The 25227-nt window shown below is 42.5% G+C and overlaps 1 protein-coding gene across 1 annotated transcript in view; it reads left to right on the top strand.

The window, feature by feature from the left end:
* Positions 1–1543: 1543 nt before the first annotated feature.
* Positions 1544–25227, top strand: part of LOC141947541 (uncharacterized) — a 131243-nt gene continuing 107559 nt past the window's right edge. Inside the window, exon 1 of the mRNA XM_074878710.1 lies at positions 1544–1785. Coding sequence (XP_074734811.1) covers positions 1701–1785 — 85 coding nt within the window. The 5' untranslated portion in view covers positions 1544–1700. The remainder of the gene's footprint in view (positions 1786–25227) is intronic.

Here is a 25227-nt window from a genome sequence, read left to right as displayed (position 1 = left end):
GGTGTTGATCCTACCATAATCCATGTCTGATGTCTTGGCTAGCCTGCTTTCAACAAATCGTTCCCCAGGCAGCAAGACCAGACCTTTTTTTCTGCTGATGTCTCCTGTCCTCTAAATCTTTCCCTTTCTCACCAGTACATCTAGTTCTCTCCCTTTGCCCCAGATCTACTTCTCACAATCCTTTGTGCAAGCTTGGAGCTCCTTTCCTTCTCCGCCTTTTCTCTATCCCCTTTTCTAGGCTCGCTACAGCTTTGGAGCGGAGTTAAGTGTCAGGAGCACTAGGCAAGAAGGTGGTAGCTCCACGTGTAAGACACAAGATGGAGAAATGTGATCTGATGCTGTGGGCTTGTCCCCCCCTATTTTGGCTGTATCGTAGCTCCTGTTGATTAAAAGAGCATTGCTGAGTTATGCTAACGTGAGAGGAGGGAGAGCTAAGGCTGGGGGTTTGGACCCTTTCTTTCAAGCTAAATGAATTTATCCAAGATGTGAGAGTCTGCTACTGTATTAACTTACAATGAACTGTGGTGTGAAAGCTACTGAGATTTTTTTTTACTGATTTTCACATGTGCACTAGAAAAGTTGCACATGGACAACTTGAAAGGCAATATGCAGTTCCACATCAGTAGCTGATGAGTGATTTCCTGTGCTAAAAGTAGCCTGCCCTGTTCCACAAGGTGTATTTTCAGTGGTTCTTCCCGTTTGAGGAATGTCTGTCCAGGATGATGATGATGATTTGTATCACAACAGCATTTAGGGGACGTAGCCAAGATCAGCCTACCACTGTGCTGAGCTCTATAGTCACTTATGGTGAGACACTGCCCTCTTGCACAGCAAGGGGACTAATATCTATAGATGTTTAAGTGCCTGACTCTTACTGAAACACGTATTTCATCACTGTTTAAGCAAGCACCGGAGCTACAGGAGAAACTGAGGGTGTGAAGTGAGGTGATAAAGGTTGTAGAGAAAGTCGGTGGCAGAGCAAGAAACAGAATCCATTTTCTAGTGGCTGCTGGAAAGCCTGGCAAAGTGACCCCAGCTTTGCAGCCAGAGAAACACCATCTTTCACTTTTTCCATTTAAACTAAATTTTTGAAGGTGATCATTTATTGATAACCCACAGGCTGGCGGTGTGCGGGGCAGCAGTGACCAGCCATGCGATAAGGGGTGGGGGGAGGTTGTGCCCTGACCCTCTGCACCCTTCTCAAGTTGCGGCTGTCTCCAAAAGATGCTGCAAACTCCAGCTGGAGAAACGTCTTCTCTCTCTTCCCTCGGCTGAGCAGCGACCACTCGGATGCTGAAATAAGGTCAGGGCTCTGTTAGGCAGTTAAAAGCCCGGGCGGAGCAGGGCGTGCAGCTCTGCAATCTGCTCAGTGCAACCTCCCCTGCAGCATCCTCGCTGCCCGGAGGAGAGGGGGGAGAGGGGGGTAGAGGGCACTTCGCCAAACCGCTTTAGCTCCGCGTTTAACGTGCGCGGTGGAGCCATGGAGTAGGGGGGAAGCGGAGGGAGGGAACGGGAAGCCCCGCGGAGGTGGCAGAGAAAGAGAAGCCGTAACACTGTGCTTCCTCCCCCTGTCTCCGAAGAGGAGGAGCGGGGCGGGAGCTCCAAAGCCACTTTGGGCGATGCGCCGCTACGCGGGGAGGTCTGCGCGGAGCATCCTCCTCGCAGCTTGAAAGCCGGGTGCGCTCCCCGCTCTCCCGTGGATGCTGCCCCCCCCCTTCCCGACACGCGTGTTCCTGCCTCGGCCGAGCTCCGGCGCAGCCCCTCCCCGGCCGAGCCGGCGGGCAGGTAAGCGGGGCCGGGGGGGCAGAGCTGGGGCCGCGCTGCCGAACCGGGGGTCCCCTCCGGAGGGGCGATCCGCACCGAGGAAGGGGGGGCGGCGCAGCTGAAGCCTGGCTTAATCCGCGATGGAGGTTGTGTGGCGTGGGGAACGGTGACTTTTCTGGTCCCGAAGTGGCCGGTCGGGGCTGGGAGGCAGCGGGGTGCCCCCCCGGCGCCGGGCAGAGCCCCCTCGCCGGCAAGTCTGTGGGATATTTGGGCTTCTAAGTACGTCTTTAGGCAACCCCCCGGGCTGGGCGAGCTCTGGGAGTGTGACCGTGTGAGTCCGTAACACTTCAAGTATTTGTGTTGTAAGTAAATACATCTCCGTACTAGTGCGTGTGTGTGCAATTCATTTCTTGCCACAGTTATCCTCGTGATGAGGATGTCACCAGCAAACGGACAAGCTTGCTTTGGAGATATCACTCTTACTTTTTAATTTTTTTCCTTTTTAAAAATGCTTTTGATTTCAGCTACCGATTTTACAGCTACTGAAATACTTTTATTTCCCAGATCAGTTGGTTTCTCACTACTGACACTTTTATCTTTTTGAGTGGAGATCTTGAAGATTTACTTTCTTTAAAATAGAGCTATAACAATACCCACTCCTTTCAGTGAGGCATGTTTTGTTTCCTGACTCTACCAACTTCACTTTGACAAAAAAAAAAAAAAAAAAAAGCTGGAAATAACCACTTAAGAGATGCGACTTTCTCTGTTTCAACAAGTTGCTTTATTCTCTGCTCTAGTAATTTCCTCTAAGACGCGCACTCATTGTCATTATGTAGATGATGCGGTGATATGCGTGATGTTAAACCTGCAGTCACTGGGGATTAATGCATGGGCATGACATCACCGACAGCCAATGAGGTGGTTTTGGACACGTACTGACCCAAACTGTCTTCCAAACTGATGTGGGGATCCTGCCGTGCTCCTAAGAAATAACGCAAGTTTGGAGAAACAGGGTGGTTTCCTAGCATGGTTTCATTGTGTTTCTGTCCTGTGCCCTCCTCCGAGACAGGCATGGTTCGTTAAATAGCCACATGCATGTGGTTGATCAAAGGTTTCACTTCTTGGGAAGAAATTATTGAAAATGGACATATTAGTTCCCTAGTATAGAGGGAGATGATGTGGCTGAGCCGGTTGCTGACAGGTTATAAACAGCCAAAGAGTTCTCAGCCCTTGTGGCAGGAAAGCTGCCTGAACAGCGTGTTTTAGCACACAGAGGATTTTCCTGTAGTAAATTGCCTTCTTTGCCTTATTGCTTGGAGTAGAGCTGCTCACGTGGAGGTAGGCACAGCCTGCGTGTCAGGGGAGCGAGGAGGGAAACCGTGCGGCCAGGTGGATGCTGCCGTACGTAGCTGGCGAGGCAGGAGAGCGCGTGTTCCCCCGCTGTGCTAACGGCTCCTGCTGCGCGCTTGCCTTCACCCCAGGACCTCGGTGCCTCTGTGCTGCCAAGGTCTAGCAGGTTCGAAGTCCTTGGCCTCAGACCCTGGTATGTTGCTGTAGGGTTACTCAAAATCTCAGCTGTCTTGGGTAGCTTTTGCAGAATCACAACAGATGTTGCCAAGCACGGTCAGGCTCCTGAAATGTGCATTTCTGAGTTCAGGCTGCATCTTCTGTCTGGTGTTTCCTTAACCTGCATCATTTTGCAGCAGACCCATTCAAGACCCCGCAGGTCTGTCGGGCTTCCCCACAGGCTGTGTGAGACCCTTTGTGTCACTGTCACAAATAATTGCACACAAATCACTTACATTAGCTTAACTATTTTCTGTTTGCTAGACTTCTTCGGGTTGAACGTAAATTTTTGGGTCCAGAGTTCATCCCTGAAGTATTTTAATGTTTTTGTTTGTAATTTATATGTATGTACACACACGCACTCCCTTATCAGCACCATTGCGTCGATAGTCACTTACATTGAGGGAACCACACAGAATATTAGCAGTACAGCTGACATGCCTCAGAGGTGCATATGATTCTTACGCATTCGATGCCAATAAGACGTGACAGGATACATCTAATGAATTACCTTTAAATTAGAAAGCAGTAAACAAGCCATTATTGGATTAGAGGAATATTAAAATTAGAAGAACGTTACCGTCTTTTGATATCCTGTGGCACATTTTTACTAGCTAGGAAATGACATGGGTTACTGCAGAGAGAGAGAGGGTCTCTAGAGAACTGTAATGATTTTCATCTGTGTGAAATAGATTTTTTTAATGCTATTACTTACTGTCTTATGTTTAGATGATGCTGTAGCAGATCTTTTTTTTTGCCTTCTAGTTTCACACTGATGTTTGCTATCGTTTTTCTGAGTGACTTCAGTGCTTGTGGAAGGTACAGGTTTGATGTATTCTGATAGCTAAAAGCTCCCAATTATTGAAGAAAAAACACAGGCAAAATCATATAAGAGGCTTGGTGATAGATTTCAGCCCAATACTGAAGAGCTTTCTGCCTTGCCAGGGTGCAGAGACAGCCTGGGTCCATGCCACTTATTCCATGGACCCTTTGCTCAGCTGCCTAGAAGGCTGCTCCAGCTCTGGTAATTCTGGGATATGATTTAAATTGCATAAAAAGATCTCCAGAAATTCCCAAGAACTAGATTAAATCCACCAGTTCTCCTGGTCATACATCTCACTGTGCAGGCGTTACCTGGTATTGCCTGCAGATGTGACTGCTCTGGATTAGATCTGAATTGGCAACCGGTTGGTGGTACTTGTGAGGAGAAGCTCCTGGTCTCCCCATGCCAATCTTTTATTAATCCAAGGCCAACACCTGCTGTCCTCTCTCAGGCAAGCTGCCCAGTTAAGGACTGGGCTTTGAGTGAAAAGGGCAGAATTTGGCCAGTACTCCTCAAGTATTAGAAAAAAATGTCCACTTAAGAGGTAAACAGTAAAATATTTGATGGAAAGCAGTTAATTCTCAGGTTCATGTAAAATAAAGTTTCTTATCAAATCTTGAAACTACTACGTTTTTGCAGTGCCACCTAGCTCTGTTGGCCAATGAAAATCTTAATCTAGAACTAAACTTGAATTTGTGGGTGCAAAAAATTGTTTTGTTTGGAATATCAATCCTTAATAACACTCTAAGACAAATATCTTGTTCTTTTAAACTCACTATCAATATGAATATGGAGCAACGAGTTACCTTGGAGTGCTAAGCCTCATTCCAGTCTCCCGAGGAAAGTCTTGAGGATACTGTTTTGTCCTGGAGTTTGGAAGCATATTCAGAATAAAGAGTTCTCCTATATATATACTTTTCATCCAAGGTATTGGATTTTCCTTATCTCACTCTCACAGTTTATGGCCCTGGGACTCTTTGCCCCCTCTCAAGGTCTAGTAGGAAAACTCCCTCAGCATCTCTTTTTCCCTTTGAAAAATTTGATAGCCATCATGCAAGCGGTTGTTTTGAAGCTAGTGCCAACCCTGCAGATCAGAAGATCACAGCACACTTTCACCTGAGGTTAGGCAGTGTGATGTGAGCTGCTTTGCAGTGGCAAAGCATCCTGAATACTTGCAAGCTATGGGGATTTCTATTGGTCTATGAGTCACTGAAGCCTCTTTACTATTCTAAAGAGGCTTATAAAGAGGAACAAAGGACTGCAGATTTCACCTATTTTGCTTTATTTTATATTTTCCAGCAATTATTTTGGAAGGGCTGTGAGCTGAAAGGCTGATTTTTCTCTGACTTGGTACAACTGTGCCAGAGTAAAGCTCAAATGAAGGAAAGTTGCATTGGGTACAGTGACTCAAAAGGTGACCCGTTGTTTCTATTGCCCCTTCGTTGTGCTTCAATTCCAGTTACACTTTACAGGGAACATCTATGGAATAAAAACTCTGGTGGGGTCAGGCCTTTCTCCTCAGAGGATATTTCCCTCTGCACAGCATCAGTGCAAGTTTTCTCCCTCCCTCCTTCCTTTAAAATACCGGTTGTGTCACAAGTGCTGTGAGACATAACAACCAAGGATAAATGTATTAATGGGCAGCAATCCCAGCCTCAGTGTTACATGATGGTAAAAGTCTGGTTAAAGAACTTAGTCCCCAAGCCTCGATGCAGAGCTCTTGCCCCTTTCTGTTCTTCAACAAGCCACTTGCAAAGCACGACTCAGTTGTGCGTTACATCCTCCTGAACTGAAGGACATGGTGTAACTGGAGTCAGTCTGGACTTGCTGGTTCTGGATGCAACTAGCCCCTTAGAAGGAGAAGGGCAGGACTCTGATGCTTTAGCTCTTAAAACATTCATAGGCTTTTTTTTTCTACCCTACAAGAAACTGCTAACTAAACCAGAAGCATCTGACTAATGCCTGGACATGGGTAAACCAGTTAACACGAGTTCTTTTAGCTTTTTTAAACAAATTGCAAATCTCAGGTTCATATTTGCATGATTCAGGTTATTAATTAATGTGTTTGCATTTCCTAAACTGTGTGCCAAATTCCCATTTGGCGCAAGTTTCAGAGTGTTAATCTCAGTGTAAAGGGGAAAAGGAGGAAATTTAGTTGTGTGGGCAGCATTGAATGGTTAGTGATTTTTCTTTTCAACAAAATTAAATGAGCTTCTTTTTTTTTCTGAGTCATTTCAGTGTCACCTCAGGTATTCAGTGGGAAATCTGGAAATTCTTAATTGATAGGTTACTCAGTCTTTCATATGTGCATCTCTGGGATTTATACATATTGCAAGTTAATAAAGCTTCCAGCATACATTCTGTGCATGTGTAATTAAGGAGTGACTATACTTCGATGTCATTTGTTGTGTTATCTAGATTTCAGTTATGGGGATGATGGTATTTTATGTTGTCATATACAAGCAGGAACATCCCTGCATAAGTGAATCTGTTTGAAGGACCGGGCTGTGGCTGTTTTAGCCTACAGAACATAGTTACCCCCGGATTTCTTTGCTGCTTCCATTATTCAATGAGAATTATGTGTGTTTATGATAGTCTGATAAGCAAATAGAAGTGCATTGCAGTTGTAGATATATTGTGAAATACAGTGGTTTACATTAATAGGAAGGATTTATCTTGTTGCAGTATTGGATTTATGATGCTAAGCTGTGATATTTTCCTGTTTCAAAAATGTTATATTGTAGTGAGCTGATATCAGGGTGATAAAATAAATGTTTCTTTTTTAATTTAAGCCACTGTAACATGATAATAATTTTGGAGACAGAAAAAGAAATGTCTTGTTTCAGAAATGAATGTAATTGCATCCATATTACAATATCTTAGCAAAATTCATTTAACTTAGACTCCTAAATGAAACTTCTTGTTTTGTTTAAACTATTAAACAAATGTGGTTGAGATCTTTAATGGAAGTATGCTTTTGAGCACAAGCCGTGGGGTTAATATGCCCTGTTTAAATTAGTCTTCGGGCCTCTTTGTTCCCTATAATTCTGAGAAGGAAATAGAGAATCTATAGTTGCTAGTGATGCTCCCTTTGCTGGGCACTCAGGCAGCCCACACTCCTTGCTTGTTTGATTCCAATTTCCTGACAAATGCTAGCAGATAGAGTTACGAGGAAGGAAGGAGGGGTCATCTCTTCCCCTTTGCTGTTATCTCCTCTTCTGGCCATTGCCAGGGACTGTGGCAATGCCAGGGCTGTATTCAGGATACCCATTTGCCCTGTTCCTAGAAAATGCAATAGTGTGTGAAAGAAATCTTTGTGATGCCCCACAACTCTCTTCCACTGCCACCTGCGCACTGCGTGCATCAGCTCCCCAGGGGAGGTGGGTGAGCCTTCCCCCACACTGCCCAGACGTGCTCCCTGGATCGTGCCTCGTCGAGCACGCAGGGAAGGGGCTTCTCCTCAGCCACACTCGTACAGCTGAGAAGAGAGAAGGCTGTTGTGGCTGGTCTGCTCTTAAACCCGGGTCTGGGGCCACAGCACTGCTTCCTCCCCAGGGAAGATGGGGATGTAGTGAGCCAGCGAACCTAATGTTGGTCAGCTGGTGGTGGTGTTATGAGGCTAAACCTTTTCCTCTTTGTATATATGCAGCTGTGCCTCACTCCATGGGTGTTTTACGGATTTCACCGGAATTGGCCCAGCATGATAGGGGTAGATGTAAAAGACTGATCCCGACTGTCTGGTGGGCTGGTGTTGACTGCATTACAATTCGTACTGAGCACTGTCAGTTTAATGACTGTGAAGCACCATGGTTAGAAGTCAAGTGCTATAAAATTTTCCCCAAACACACATCTACAGCAGTGAGTGGACTTGCACATAGAATAGGCCATTGAATCTGAAAAAAGATTAGTAATTTTGTGGAATATAGACAGATTATCATATCTGTGTATTCCTGTTACATTACTCAGTTAAACAGTGTCTCTGAACCTTTGAGTTAATATCCATTATTTGGAAGAATATCAGAGAGTATTTGACATTGACTTTTTTGCTGAAAGGTACTACTGGTGTAACAATTTAACTGTGGAAATACTTACCAATTATAGGGTGTATAGGCTTAACTGGGGCTGAAGGGAAAAAAAGCAAAATAATTTTTTTAATACTAAATTATCCGCATATTTTTGGTGTGCTGCTAAAATGATTCATTCTGCTTTTGTTTAATGATAGATCTGTTTCTGTTCAGGGACCACTGAAAGAACAAAATTTTGTTAGAAAGAGTTACTTTAAAAACCTGCACTGATTCTCTTAATTTAAGAGAGTACTGAGTAAAAACGATTCTCCCTCCCTTCCTACACCAAATTGACATGGAGGGATGAATTTAAAGTGAAGTGGGGCAATTTCTGGCAGAATTAGTGTAACCTTCCACCTGAGAAATGAATAGGTTCATTTGATTCTTTAAGTGTTAGAAATTAATTGGTATTGAGCTTATCCACATACTTAATAGCATTTCCCTCCAGAACATTTCCTTCCTGTAGATGTTTCTAATGTATTTTTGTGATATATTTTCAGTTTAACAATAGAATAGACATAGAAGACCTAAACGTTTAAGAACAGTTACTGTTTATAACTCTGAAAAAGGTGCAGCAACTTTAAATGAATTACTTACTCTGCCAATGTGCATGACGCCACGCAGATGGCTGTAGGAGTGAGAGGAAAACAAGATATTTTCAGCAAAACTCTTGGTTTTTGCATGTGTTACACATTCTTCTTCTCAAACAGAATCTTCAGCAATGAATAAACTATTACTGTTAAATCTAGCTTGGAAATGTAGTGGAGACTGGCAGCTATTTGTAATTAGCATATTTGGAATATAGATAATTGTATGTATTATGGCTGAAAACTTGATACACCTTCTGTGTTTTCCTCATCTAAGAGGAAAAATAAAGACTGAATAAAGCCAAACTGGTCTTGTTTTAAATGCTTTTTTTCTACAGAAGTAACATCTTCTGTTACAGTTAACGAGCACTGTTGTCTTTTGTTTAAATTCTTTGTTACAGAGGCTTAGAGCAAGAGGGCTTTAATAATAAAAAGGCCTTCTTTTCTGAAATGTCTGCCTGATAATAGCCTGTAAGATTTAAGAAGAATACTGTAAAATGATTGGTTTTCAAATGAATAATTTTGTGTAACTAATTGGAGGGCAAATGGAAAATCTGCATCGACCAGACAGATGTAGTGTGTCTCTTTAAATATCCAAACAATTTTTCGTTCTACTTTTCCACCCTCAAGACAAAAATAATATCAAATCTTGTTCAGGTTGTACTTAAATATGACCAAACTGATAATTGCATTATTATAGAGAAGGGCAGGATACTGGAGGATATGTACAAGGTGCATTAGTACCACAAATAGAAGCTGATTTACTTATTGATAGTAGAGACACGTTTTAGTCACTTTATAGAATTAACAATTGATCAGCTTGTTAGGTTCTAGTTCTTCATAAGCACAGCATGTTTATTCATTATTGTCATTACATGGTGCAAGCAGCTGAGGTCATGATTAGTAAGGCAAAAATCTAAAAATATTTAAACTTGCTTAAATATAACTTTTGCAAGAGGCATTTTTTGAGCAATGCACTGATTCTCACTTTTCTGAAATAAATATGACTTATACCTGCCTGGTTAATTTGCATGTCATTTGCATTTTTCAGAACCATCAGATCTATTTGTTTTGCAAATGCCAGTGATTCAGGCTTGTAAAAGTGTAATAAGATGGGCAACATAAAAGCATTAGTTTCAAATTGCCTTGGTCACTGTAAATATATATCGATATATAGTATTGCAACTGATAAACTAAACATGGTGCTGGAGGAGAATGAAAAGATGTTATTCCAATAAATATATTCATGATTGTTTGTTTCTAAGTGTAAGTTATATCTTCTAAATCAGCATTGACTTAAGCTTGAGCAAACTCGATAGCAAAAATTCCCACAGAGGCTTCTCCTGCTACATATGACTAATATATTAAAGAAGATAAATAGTCATTTTTAAAATTTATTACACAGTAGGATTGAACACAAGAGGAAACCATTTTACAAACCTGAAAGTTAAGGTCACCCTGAGAAGAAAAGGACACTTAAGATGACTAGAAAAAGTCTGCTTCCTCCAGAAATTGAGATTCAAAGTTTACTCTTTTCACGGTGTTTTTTATAAAGCTTTAGAATCCCAAGTGTAAAACCAGAGTCTGTTTTGATGTGCAAATATTTCAAAACTGTGTAGTGGATAGGCATTTAGACACTTGCATCTAACCAGTGCTACAGATTAGCTTCCAGTTTCTTAGTTCATTATGGACTATGAAGCCTTTTGATACTGGTTTTTATAATATAATTCAGTATTAGGGATGAACTCTCTTAAACATTTCATTGAACTTTTCTAATAGTTTTTAATAGTTTTCTCCCTTTTCCTTTCCTATTTATAAGCTTTTTTAAAAAAACTATTGTGTATATTTTAGTCACACCATTAAGCTTTTGGTTCATAATTCAGACTTCTAGGAGTATGACAATGTGCTCAATAGCATTTTCTTAGGGTTTGCTAATAAAGTTAATGAATTATTTTTCTATTAGGTTGTCTTAGCTAATACTGCTTGGTTGTTTGAGCTGTAGCAAATCAGGACAACATTGATTTTCTTTAAGAGATGAATAATGAAAGATCTACATTCTTAAATATGTAGATAAAGATAAGTGACTTAATTAAAAAATTATCAGTGGAAGGTAGTAAGATGAATTAGCTGTTTTAATTTGTTGTATATGTCAATATGCTGTAACATAACCTGAAGTATTACATAAAATCCATTTATGATATCATTTTTTTAAAAATTTTCAGTGTGATTTCATAGTGCCTTAGTTGCTTATTCTTTTGAAAATTGCTCATGTATTGGGAATGTTAAATTCTTGGAACTATCTGCCCCAACTTCAGCTTATGTAGGCCTTGACTCTGCAGATGTTTAATGTCCAGTGCAATGCAGCCTGATGAAAATAGTCACACTCTGATCTACAGTAATGTTTATGGGCTTTGTCTTCAGTGGAAGTCAGGTTATGAGCCTGATTGTTTTTCCAGTGACTGGCAAATTCTACTCTTTGATCACATGTGCTATGAATATCAGAGCTGGCAAAATTCCAGGCTAAATTGCTTGCTATTTTTTGAGTAGCTTTACAAATTATACATGATGAAAAATGGACATCTCGGGGCCTCCGTCTTTCATCCAGTGTTGCTTTTGATATCATGTAGATCTCGTCAGGTTACACAGTATAGAGGAGGAGTTGTTAGGAGGAGCTGCTCTATTAAGATATGGTAGTTGATCTTATTAAAGGAGGAGATAAACAGCCTTCTGTTGCAAGGGCTGCTCTGTGTCGCCAACTCTTTTGGCTTTTTTTTGGCCTCACGTAATAGAGAAAGCACCCACACGTTTCACTGGGGGATTCCCCGTTGGGAATAATTAGTACTGTGCCTTGAATAAGACTGTCACGAGACTCATGCTTAAATTCTAAGTGACTCCCAAGTCATGCTGGTTTTCAAGCTTGAAGATCCTGTTTTTCAGAATATATTTTCTCAAGTCTCAGTGCAGCTACAAGTACATCATTTGGCAAGCGTACCTGAGCTTCTGCTTCAGGCCCTTCGGTCACTGCCTTTCTGTTGCAAATGCATTGTCCAATGGTTGTTTTGAACGTTAGTTATTCCTACCTTTTCTAGACATCTCTGTTAGCTTTCTAGGGTAAGACAACAGCTGGTTCACAAAGATTTTCAGATTTTGCCTTCTCCTAATGCTAGACTCATGGCTGTCCTGTTTGAAATAATTCAGGTGGGTAATGAGAAAGAGGGCTATGTTGTAGGTAGGCCATACTTACAACAGGAAGGGATTGGAGAGAAACTTTATAAAATCTCTGGGTAGGGTGTTGGTTGGTAGGTAGGACACGAGCTGAGAAGTCTCTTAGGATGTCTCTGTAGAGCTTCCATGGGATGATTTGACAATACAGTGTGTGATTCGGGCAGACAAATTTTACTCTTTGAGATTCTACCCAGCAACGCCCTGCCAAACTGCGAAGCATTGAGGATAGACCTGTGCTACAGGGTTTACTTTGTTTTGTCTTGTTTTATTCATTTTCTCTTACTTCAGCTTTTGATTAAACATAATACTTGTGTCAATGAAATGAGTAGCAAACACCTGCCACGTTATGGATTTTGCTATGTTAGGAGTAACGAACGGGAGCCGGTGTTTCTTGTTCAGGAGACTGCCAGAATCAAAGATGTAAATAAAAGCCAAGGAAAATTAATTACAAACTTGTCAAGTCTGGTCTGACTTTATTTTTGTTACATGGTGCTCATTAGATCTTTCTTAGAGATGTTTTAAAAAAAAGAATATCCTGCTCTTGTGCGAATTCAGCTGAAATTTACCCAGTCACAGCAGACATACTGTCACTGGTCCTCTGTGCCAGGGGAGCAACCTCTGTATTTTTGTTTTACTCTGAAACATTTTTCCTCAACACTGTACAACGCACAGACAGGATATGGCTGTGATTCTGTGCTTTGGGACATGTCTCAGGAGACCATGTGGACCAGAGATGTCTGGTGGATGAAAACTCCAAGGGGTGCTGGATAACCTACAGCTGTGTCTAGACTGTTGCAGTGGAGGTTAAGCCAGGCTTGAGCATCGTATTCAGACAGCTCTGCTAATTTAGCATAGATCCAAGCACAGAGAAACAATGACAATGCTACACTCCAGCCTGCTAGCTCCTCAGTGCAACACTCATGCTTCTAGCCTGAATGCTGACAAATAACATGCAAGTCTTGGCTCTTCATGTGACAGCCAGCCTGCTCTTGATCTCTCCCTGCACTTCTGGGTGTCTGCTGGAGGAGGATGCACTGTCGTTGAGTGATCTATTTGACCCTAAATCCTCCTGAGTGAAGAACAGGAAGCTTCAGAAAGTTATACTTTCCAGTTAGGGTGACTATCATAGGGATATTCCACTATTAAATTAGAAATTTTTCATGTTCTTGAAGACCAGATGTTGAGACCTTCAGGTTAAAAAGGGAATAGATTATTTATGTAATACTGCTATTCTCAGGTAATAAGTTGGATGGTGCTATTGCAAGCAGAGAAATAATTAGGAATTCTTGTACAATTGAGCAATCAAATTAAAAAGGAACAAAATTGTGGTTTAAGAAACCAACTGTCTTTGGCTGGAGTGCAAAAATAATTTAAAATGATAAACCATACTCTCCACTGGCCATTTATTCTGTTTTACACAGTAGTGTCAGTATACCAAGCAAGTTATACTGTCTTTCTGACATGCAGATGCTACAAAACACTTCATACTCACAAATACCTCCTCAGAATCATACAACCTGAATGCAGCTAAACAGATAAATGCCCAAGTATTTATTCTATTTGCTTAAAGCCATCAGCTTAGAAAAAAGAAAAAGGACCAGGAGGGTAAAATAAGGGTGATTGCACCCTCTCAAAAATGTCCTTTGGGTGCTCACCAAACAGTACCTGTGAGGAGAGGAAGGAATTTTGATCACTGTCTGTGAATTTTAGGGCAGGATAGAGGTGGGCAGGACTTCACACCTGGTTGAAAAACAATGTATTAGACTCAATTGACAGTAGATAGCTGTGTGAAAACAAGTGGGGTTTGTCTGAAATAGCACAAGGCACAGCTCTAAATTTAAAGTCTATATCTTTCTTTTTGGATGCAGTGGTACCCTCTGGTGAGTGAAGGTTCAGTTACTTGCAGCTCCTCTTGCTAATCTTGGCCAAAACATTTGTCATCTGCAAGGAAGGGGTTTCACTTGGAGAGGCGAACATATAAATCCAGTAAGTGATTTTTCCATATCTCTCTTTTTCAAAAAAAAATTAGTGTTGCTGTTTTGCATTTAATTAGTGACAAGTATTAAAGTAGAAGGCCTAACAAATTCCTGGTATGGTCTGTGAGATGTAGCACATTTTTAATAACAGCAGTTTATAATCTAAAACAGTCCTGTGACTGTCTTTGCTAATGGCCTTTTCTCAGTTTGTGTGGCTGTCTTGCCTATTGCCAGGCTATGGAAATGCTTTGTGCAAAACCCCTAGAATCTGAATCAATGATGCAACCACTCCGTAGACCTCTTTAAAAATGTATCTCACAGTGCAGGAAACTCAGATGGGAACAGTTAAAGTGAGAGAGTTTCACTTTTGTGTTCCAGTTCATCAATCTTTAAAGAGACACTAGTAGGTCAAATGGGTCTAACACTGATCGATTCACAAGAAAAATCCTTTTTTTAAAGTGAATCACAATTCATCTCCAATAGGCAACTGAGAAAATAATAATAAAAAAACCCCACGGCCACTGGGGTCCTGGTGGGGGGGTACTTAATTAGCTCAGCCCCTCACACACTCTTTAGTTAATCATCCATTAGAATCCATAGTCCAGTCTGATCTAGTTCTTATAGTCCATTACATTTTTGTTCAGTTATCTGTTACTGGATCCGAGTAGTTGTATTTGACTAATGCCTACCATCAAGAAGGGCATCCCTTCTTGGCTTTGCGGACAGGGTCTCTGCAAAGTGATAACAGCAAAGCAAGTCTGTCCTACAGGCTTTGTACCTAAGGCTGCTTGCTACTTAATTGTGCCTTAGGAGCACACATAGGACATTGCCTGGTCACCACCCCAAAAGCAAATATCTGCTGATTAGCATTTCAACAGCAGCACAACAGAACAACAGCAGTTGTCTCAGGATCTAGCAAAGTGCTCATGATTGACCTTGTTTTCCTGTAAGGATGACTGCATTTGAGTTACAACCAGCCTACTGGTAAAGGTGTATGTGGTAATAGGGTGGAAGGAAATGAGGCATATTGAGGGTATATTTTCATGGTTATATTGGTGGGGAGAACTTCTGGAAAGTTCTATATGAGATGGAGGGTCTCTAGCTGCCTATCTGCAATCACAGAAAGGTAGTACCTGCTGAAACATTTAATACATGCTGCTAATTCTGATATGATTGAAATTTGGAGGTTGCTCTCTTTATTATAGTTAAGTTTGAGTACTGTTTCCCCCAGGACAGTATTCACAGTTCATTTACTCTAAAATGGAAAAAATGTGTATTGTGGGGATCTGAAAGACAAGATTCTGTGAATAGTCAAAGATCAGAGAAATGGAAGACTCCTGCAATCTGTTTCCTTTAAAAAAATAAAAAGTTCAGCAGAAATAATGGAGTGTCCACTCAAGGTAGCTGAAAATATTGTTTCTTATTCAGATGCCAATATCCATAACATCATACAAGCTCAGGAAGCGCAATCCACAGAAAAAGAAATGGTGGATATTTTCTTTAGCTCTGCCATTGTGCGCCTGAGTACAGACAAATTGTATCTGGGGTTGGTGAGGGGAAACAACTACCAATACGGGACTAAACCTGGAGGCTGTCATAAAAGGGCAGTGCTCTGGGAAACAGAAGGTGGGGAAAATCTTCAGAGAGAGATTTGGAAGGCGGAGAGCAGGGCAGTGCTGGCTGTGACAAGGTGTACAAGTCAATCAGCACTCAGTGGGTGACTGACTGTGGCAGGCTTTGTGGAAAAATATCAAATATGGTTATTTTTCATGGTTTGTTTCCTCACCTCTCTGGCAAACAGTATCTCATTGTTATAAGAGTGAACAAAATGTTCCACCCATTTAACTTTTTTGCTGTGAATCTTGAGATTTCTTTTCATAAAGTCCCACTTTCCTGGATAAAAATAATTGGAGAAGATTTTTCTTTTCTTTTTTCTAATTATTTTAAAGTGAGTTAATAGCTCTCTAGTGGTGATGAAAAGCTGATTAAAAGCTGATTCTTGTCTACCCTGAAAATAAACAAACAATAAACAATTTGTTACTTTCAACAGATCTCACATCTTTAAGGCAATCGTAATTGCCTTCAAGTGAAGCAGGGAAAGTGGGGGGATCTCATACTTCATTTCCAACCCTGAGCATTTCAAAGCATAATCAACTTTATGCCACTTACTCTCCCCCCAGCTCGTCCCATCAATCATACACTGGTTTTGTGATCATGAAGTGTCTTGTGCATGAACGAAGGGGCAATAGAAAAACAAAAATCCATCCTAGGCAGATTGGTAACTGAAAGCATAAAGTTCAGGCTTCTCTGGGCTTTGTGAAAAAGATTTTTTTTTTCTTTAATTTTTTAAAACAAATAAAGAAAATTTTTTATCTTTAGCTGTGAAGAAGACACGCTGTGGTCTTATTTCAGTCAGAGTAACTGATTGAGCCTCCTGTATGGAAACACGTTGTTACTATAGCTGTAACAGATATGGCAAGGAGGACCCTCTGATATTTTAGGTGCTTGAGGGGGCAATACCATGCTAACACCTTCTCTTACAGTTTCTGAAGAGCAGTAGTCAGCTTGCTGTGGCTGCTGCTGTCCTGTCTTGGTAGTACAGTGACAAGAAGGTGCCCAGGACTATTCTCCTTTACAATCCCTCAGCACCCTTTGAGGTTTGTTCCTTATTCATTGCAACAGAAGTCAGAGCTCAACCTGGCTTCCTCATGCCTGTGAAGGGATGAAAACAGCAGTCAGCAGATGATTAACCTGCTCTAAACAGGGAGACCTTTTTTTCACCAGGTGGGGTCTCTTTCCCTGCCTGACAGCCATTCTCTTGATGCTCACACACATGCTGCTGCCAAGCAGCTGAACCTCCCAGAGGAGGCAGGGAGAGATGCTGTGCAAACAAGAAGCAGAGAGGGCTGAGAAGGGACAGGGAAGGAGGCCTGAAGGACTGGGCTGGAAGAGGAAAGGATGAAGGAAATCCCTTCTGGAGGTGAAGAGGCAAAATGTAATTTATGGGATTTCTGAAATTCACTTGTATCAGGGCATGAAGTAACTGGTACTGCTGGCAATGAAAACACCTGAAAGAGGGTGTTGCCTTATGTATTCATATTGGAATTTGGAATTTTTCTGGTTACAAGGAGAAATACAAGGGCTTGCAGGAGAGAGGTAGAGTCAGTGGTCAGTGGTCTGCCAGGACAACTAAACTAGCTAGGGCATGCTGCTTATGCATCACAAATGATACATCTTCTTGAGATCTGTCCACTTTTTAAATTTGCTTTTTCTTCTGGCAATGTAATATTGATTCCAGGGACATGGGACTAATGGCTCAGGAGATAATTAACAGATATATCTATCTGCTCATTTTTCTTCTTGACTCAGTAGTAGGCTGCTGTCAGGGATTAGAAAACCTTATATGACTTCAGGTACCTGAAGAGCAATAGAGTACAGCTACAGCCTCACCCAGGTCTCTCAAGCTCAATGAGAGCTAAACCCAGTTGTGCCATGCCCATACTGTGATTGTGGTGCTCCAGTTAGCTCCAAACAAGTAGATACTTCTCCATGGTACAATGTTGAGCAGAGATCAGAGTTCAGGACTCAAGACCAGTGCTGTTGATGCTGGAATAGGAATTAAGTTATCCCTAGCTCAGACAGTGCTGTGTACAGTGCAGGTGCACTCTGTGTGATGGTCAGTACTTCCATCTGGCATGATGTTGTCAAGCCATAGAAAAGCAAATACAATTTTGAGATTGGTTCTGAATATGCTTTTGTTCATTTAATTAGGATTAAGACTGAACAATATTGGGTTCTTCTTTAAAGTGCAATTGTTTATTGACGCAACTCCAAGTCTTCACACCATACAAATGCCTTGCTAGTTTATTAGCAGTATTTTGCCTCTGTCATTCAATTACAGAAAATGAGGAATGATACTACGCTTTTTTCTTTTCATAACAGCTCCTGAATTGATGGGTCAGGAACCTGGTTCTGGAATTTTCCTATTCAGTAGAGCAGTGATTTTTAAAAATAACTTGAGGAGCAGGCTCCGATAAGCAAACAAGGTTTTCTAACACTGGGTAAAAAGCTTGTCCCATAGCACGAAAGTCAAGTGACAAAACAACATCAAGAAGCTGGGCTACAGCTCTTTGGTCTGTGCCTTGCTCCTCCTGTGCAAGTTTTGTTCTTCATTAGTGCCACAAGAAATTCTGTATGCTAGGGGCAGAATTTTCAACCAATCCTAAAATGATTGTGTTATCTTTGTACAAAAATGGGAATATCAAAAATGTTACCTTTCCATTTGCTAGTAGTTATCCTATATACTACCCCGAGACTGACAGAGAGAACAGAGATAGCACATTACAAGATATTTTGTTATTGGTTTATGTAGTTGATAACACAGGTGCTAAAAATGTGCATTCAGCCCATAATTACAGTTCTGGAAATTTAGTGCTGTATTTATGAAATGCTTTTCCTTAGAATCTTTAAACAATTAGCTAATGAGTCCCAAGTGGAACAATTATCCCATATACTCAGACAGTTGGGATTCTTCATCAGCCAATGTGCATCCACTGCTCATGAAGCATGTTTGTGTTCTAAAAGCAAAACTAGCTATTCTGTGTTTTCCTCTTGGATGTTTCATGAATTGAAACAAAAGCAGAGACTAGATTACATTGGTGACACAGAAATGGACAGACCCTGTTGAAGCCAGAGCCTAGTACAGTTTAGAGAAGTATGAGTGGACATGCTGTAACTATTTACTGTGAATGGGGAATAACATGAGAATATAGTATTCTAATGCAGTAAAATCAGAAAGAACCAATTTGGTTGCATAAGGACCCTGACAACCACAGGAAAGATATCTAAATGTAACAGAAGCTGACCCTGTCTGCATGAAAAAAAATCAATATGTGTAGGAGGTATTTTCAGTTTCTTTCTGCCACAATTTTCCTCCACTAACCTCTGACTTGACAACGGTCTGTGGTCAGGATACTGAGGATGACACTGTGAACAGTGACTATTTATCTCACATTTATATTCCGGTGCTTTTTTTCCCTCTAAGGTGTAAAGGAGATGTAGTCTTGTTGCAGTCCCTGAGCGAACAGGTCATCCAATCCTACGGATGGATAAGGGAGCCTTGACCATCCCAGAGGTGTTCAGCCAATTTAAAAAGAACCTCCACTGAAGCAGGCTCCATGAGTTTTTTGAGTAGCTTGTAGCACTATTTTCCCACACTTGGAAACAGAAAGTTTCTCCTCATACACCCACCAAATTATCTTCGCAGGACACTTTATTTTTATGCTATTTGCAGCTACAGAGAACTACTTCTTTAAATCATGCCCTTCTTTAAAGCAAACCTCTTCAAGGAGACAGTTAGCACGTCTCCAATAAACTCTCTTTTCTTGATGAAACCAACAGCTACTTCAACCTTTCTTTACCGCTCTCACTTGCTGAATCTCTTAATTTTCATGTTATTTCCATGGGATTGCCTCTTGTTCTTAATTTGAATGGTCACCCATAGTCAGGGATGATCTAATTCTTGCATGTGAGCCCTGGGCTGGCTACCAGGCACCCAGAACAGGTCTGGGACCTCCCAGTGCATCATCCAGAGGCACAAACTGACATGAGGCCCCCTCCTCCCTCCCTTCCTGTGGGAGTGTCACCTCTGTACAGCTGTGGGAGATTCAGTATGTTAAGAGTCAAATCATGTGTTACTGGTAACTGATTAAGAGGCAAGTCGGCATTGGCCTGTCAGCCCTGCACAGCTGTGGGAGATTCAACACTTAAGAGCCAAATGGACATCAGCTGGTCAGCTCAGTTAGAGAGCTCTGCTAAGGTGGAGAGCTCTGTCCTGTGCTGGCCTGGAGAAGCAGCAAGGCTTGGAGGAGAAGCAGGCTTTGGAAGAAAGATAAGTCAGCTTGGGGAAAGTATGGAACTGTTTCTGGGAGAGAGGGTTGATGACTGTCTAGTTGCTGATTTGTTTATTATGAAGTAAGAGCTTGGATGAGAGCATAAGTATGTATTATTGAATGAGTATGTATTAATGCAAGAAGAGAAAAAAAGAATTTAAAGAAAATAAACAGCCACTGCCCTGCAGAAAGAAAGAAGAATGTTGTGATGTGTGAATTATTTTGGCTGCTACAACTTAATGCAACTTAATACAACTTAATATACAACTTAGTATACTTTATTTAAATTTAATACACCTTCCCTCCCTCCCTCCCCTGAGTGATCTCTGCAAAATAACCTACCAGCTCACCTGGTCCCTGGTGAGTGGGAAGAAAGGTGAGTGACCTGCTCTATAGCATATCAGTTATATTTTTCTTCTGTGGGAGAAATGAAATCCCTCCATCAATTCAGGGTATAGAAAACAGTGTCTTACTGCTTGAGATAATCTGTGCAGCAACTTTAATGTTCTGCTACCGGCAGGCAAATTTTGCAGTAGGGGAAAATGCATATTTGCCTTGTCTGAAACATCCTGCTGAAGAGATTTCCTTCAAAGATGCTTCTTTCCACATTTTTTTGGTGTGCTGTCTGTTTTACACAAGTACTGCTCTGCTTCTGGGAGGTCAGTTGGAAGTGGAGCGGGGGCACTGTTTCCGCTCTGCCTCCTCTTTGAACAGAGTTGGAGCAATTCCTGTGTTTCCTTCTACACAGTGCCTGCAAGTCTGCCCATCTCTTAAGCAGGCCATACACCACGGGGTGGGGAAGATTTTGAGCTGTAGTGAGGGACTGAAAGAACCTGGATAATCATGATGAAAAATTCTCTCTGATAAGTGTAGTTGAAATGCTGGGCTATAATGAGGAGATATGCTGTGTTGGCTGTCCAAGTTGGGAAGTCTGTTTGTGCAACCTTAAAAACTGAAACCTTGATAGCAATAGTTACCTCTTCAGGCGTTTGCTTTGGTAGAAGATTTCTTTGTAGGATGGTAATGAATAATAAATAATGCTGCATAGAGAAAAGGGTCTATTCTGACTCTACAGCTAGAATGGCTGTACTTTACTCTCTGGTCAGTCCTGTTGGTCTGGGCAGAATTTTTCCTGGAGGGAATATGTGAACTCGGTTTGAGTTGAGAGAGCAGGTTCTAAAACATTTTCCTAAAAATTAGTTTTCTAAATGAGATTCTATTTAATTTAGGTGATCCCCTCATACACAGAGATTATAATTCTGAACTGTAAGTGATCAGATATTTGTGCCAGCATAACTCATATCATTAATTTGCTAGATTGCTTCTTCTTGCCATGTAAATACACTTGAAAGCTGTGAGTTCTGGTGACCACAGGTCCCCAGAATATACACTGGAGTTAGTGTATATGAAGAAGCTACTGTTCCCTTGCCTGAAGGGGACCTGAACTAGCTCCTGTTGTTTGCATAACATCAGGTTCTGAGTATAAAACTGACCTGGTCTGCCTCAGTAGAGGAGGCAACAGCTTTGATTTCAAATCCTTACACTGTGTGAACTTGAGATCTGGCAGTCCTCTAGTTCTCACCTTCACTCCCTTGCTTGGATTTGTTTTCTGATTCTGTGCACTGCTGTTATTGCTTCTGTGTGATCTGAGCTTCACTGGACTAAACTTGGAGGCCCCAAACTCTCACTTAAAATGAGTCCAACTTAAAAGGCTTTCCAAGAGAGTGTACACCCAACTCGCTATTCTCACTCTGGGAGAATTAACTGAGGAAGGCTGCAGCGACTGGGGCAGAGAATTAGGGTGGCTTAGGCATATTTTGCAGTCCTCCCAGCGCACCCTCTTAACATGCCCACAACGGATGGAAGGTTTGTTCTCATCTCTGAAGGAGACAGTGAAGACAGATATACCCTAGAGAACTCCAAATGCTGGCGAAAACAGACACATTTCCCCCAAAACACAGAGGATGTCTGTGTATGGGTGGTCCAGCTGCCGGTATAGTCAGTATCTCATGCTATGTGGATATAATAGCAGTTCAGTACTCCCTTCTTCAGAGGCTGTGGGTTTTATTTCCTTTAGCTCTCATTGGCATTGTTTTCTTTTCCTCCCAACCTCCCACAGCTGCTTTTAAGTGAGATTTTGAAATATTCCTGTGGAAGGGACTGACTAGTGGTGACAGACTGAGTGGCCACCAGCAGAGCCTGATGCCATGCATGGAAAGTGATGTCATTGCAAAGCAGTTCTGCTGGGGTCTGAGAGGTGCTGCAAACTGCTGCAGCCCCCCTGTGTTTTTTAGGCTACATGCCTGGCTTAAAAGTGAGGAAGCACCCTTGCAGTTTGGTGTTACCTCATCTAGGCAACTTGCTGTCTGAAGAGACTTCTCACTTCAGTTTGCCTTACGCTATGAAGCTTGGTGTTATCAGGCATCTTTGAGTGATATCTGCGGGAGAGTAAATGTGGCAGAAAAGTTGATGTTGACTCTGGGAGTAAAGGGTAGAGGAATTGGGCTCAGTAAAAGTTTTGCTTTCTTGTACTGTGAGAATAGTCTTAATGTTACTATGTGCATAACTTTGTGTCCTTCCTCAGTTTGCACAGTGTGTTCCTACCTAGCATAACTGTTACCCGGTGTGAGTAATGATGGTCAGAACTGAGACCTTTAAGCACCTTACTTGTCCCTGTGTGAGGTGCCAGCCAGGTAGACAAGCAGGATATATAAGGAGGGAACATGAGGTACAAGCTGGAAGGTTTGTTGTCTCTGTGGTATTGATAAAGATTACCTCTGGTTACTGTATCTTCTGAGATTCACTTCAAAATACCTGATGTTAAGAAATTGGCAGTAATGCAGAGAGGAGCTGCATGATGGGTTTAATAGTGTAAAGCCTTCCAAGGAGAGGCTTCCTCCATCTCGCTTATGTGAAATCAGGGACGTGATGGCGGGCTGCGAGCAGCGAGCGTGGGCAGCGATAGCGGAGAGCGGAGGGTGCTTTCATCTGTCAGTAAGAGGCCTAATGAGCTCAAATGCCTGGAAGCAGAAGCTGGACAAATTCAGATTAGAAATCAGGTGCAGTGTTTAAAGTGAGGTTAATTAACTGTTGGAATAACTTAGCTGTGGTGAATTTACTGCCACTTGAAGTCTTCAGATCAAGCTAAAGTTACCTGGATACAGAGATTTCTGCGTGAGGGTCGAGGGACTAAATTCAGAAACTAAACTGCATTATTTCCCTCTGGCTGGCCCATCTCTGTGGGCTCACCGGAGACCCTGGAGAGACATGGCCTGGCCTGTGAGGTGGTGCAGGAGGCCACCAGCCCTGTGCTGCCTCCTGTGGGCTCCCGCCCTCCGTGAGGAGGGTGAACGGAGCAATCCTGTGACAGCAACGTGTTAATATGATTAATGACAAAACTTAATTTGCACGGACAGTTCATTCTCGCACAAAGGAGCGCTCACAAATGAGAGGCTTTGCGGCAGGTGGGGTCCACGGAGGGGATCACTCTGAGGGCCAGGATGGCTCTGGCGGGGAACAATGAGCGGGGTTCGGCGGAGCAATTGGTGCACCTTGTACGGAGGAGATTTAATGAGATTTCCGAGTAATGACAAAAGTTGGAAGTGTTTAATAGCTCGCCGCTAAATTATGCATGCGGCCTGTGCCGGGGACAGCTCCGCGGGGCTGCGGGCGGAGGCGGCGGGCGGCCGCCAGGGGGCAGCAGCGCCACGCCGCAGGGCCGGCGCCCGCCCGCCGCCTTCAGGGGGGCGAGACACTCCGCCGCCGCCCGTACCGCCCCTCCGCAACGCGCCTTAGTACCGACAAAAATAAACGTTACTGCACGCCGGCAAACCGATTTCCCCACTCGCGGCTCCAAAACTGCTGTGGGACTGCCAGGCCGGGCCGAGGAGTGTCACCTTTCAGGTGCCGGCCCTCCCCTGAGGGGCAGCGCCTGCCCTTCAGCCTGTGGGCCAGGGGCGAAGTGCTGCTGTGGGAAAAAGGGGCCGTTGGAGGGATATCGCTAAATATATGTCCCGTTTATAGTCGTTTAGCCCTGAAATGGGCGGTCTGTGTTAGTTAACTGGTGTGTAACAGGTGGAACGGGCCAAGCAGGTGTTTGCTCCAGCTCTTTTCTTGATTTTTCTTTTTTTTTTCTCTGGTTCCCCTCAAACTCAAATAGCAGCACTTTTCAAATACCCATAGTGACCAGACCAGATATCTTTTTTTTCCTCTTCTAAGAATTTGCAAATGTTGTTCTGTTTTCTCTCAGTTCTTTATTCAGTAGGAGATGAGAATTTAATAGGGTTGACAGTGGGGTTAAACTCTCAGGCTGGCAACTTGCCCTGTAAAGTATGTGGCACCCATACTTCTTCCTTCTTTAAGAATTGCTTTACAGAAGAGTCGTCTTTTAAGGGATGAACTGTCTTTATTTTAAGTGAGGAATTATTGGGAATGGAGAAATTAAGGCCTTTTAAATATTTAATGGATGGAGGTTTTCTAAATTATTTAATAGCTTATTATAAAAGATGGCGTAAAATGGTTTAGTAATTTATTCTTTACAGAAAGTAGCCATAAGAAGTATTTTACAACATGTAAATATTGGTAGGAAGAGTACCTAATTTAAAATGCTATCTTATTCCATCTGTCAAAGGAATTATACAGTGCCCATACACTTTTCAAATAACTTCAGACCTTTATTGTTTCTGTTCTCGAAATGCTTCCCTGGCATAGGGAAATGCAATTTATACCCATTTTACTGGAGCGCAGAGGCACAGAGACAGGCTATGCTGGGCCTGAGGCACAGCAGATCTGGCCACTGAAATTCCCTTTAGATGCCAGAACCCACAGTCTTAGTTTGGGCACATGGATGCCTTAAATACTAACACAAGGAGAGTTGTGGGGTCCAGGGCAACTCAAGTGCAAAGCAGGAGTTGTTCGTGGCCAACCCATGCACAAATACTGAGAGTGGAGCCCTTCCCCTTTCCCCTTTCCTCCTTCCTCCTTTTCTACAGCTTTGCTAGAGATGGAGGTGGGGGTTCAGTTGCCTCCTGGCTAGAACTCATTGTGTAGAAAAACAACCCCTTTCTTTATAAGATTGCTTTCCCTGGGTAACTTCTCTTCAAATCCCTGTTGTGTAAATTAACCCTGCTGTGTTGAAGTCAAGGACTTCATCCACAAAATTTCAGTTGTCAGACATATTGGTGCCTCTTGGCAGGTGATGCCGCTGTTTAAAGAGCTGCTCAGTTTGCTCATAGGTGGCCAGCTGGGAGGGCTGGTGGCCAGTTGGGAGGGCTGATGCCCACCGGTGGAGCAGCTGCCCTCGCAGGCTGTGCTGCCCCAGCAGAGCTCCTG

Source organism: Strix uralensis, chromosome 10 (genome assembly GCF_047716275.1).
Source record: "Strix uralensis isolate ZFMK-TIS-50842 chromosome 10, bStrUra1, whole genome shotgun sequence".
Lineage (NCBI taxonomy): Eukaryota > Metazoa > Chordata > Aves > Strigiformes > Strigidae > Strix > Strix uralensis.
The sequence above is the reverse complement of the archived record's forward strand: the minus strand, read 5'-3'. Positions and strand labels throughout refer to the sequence as shown.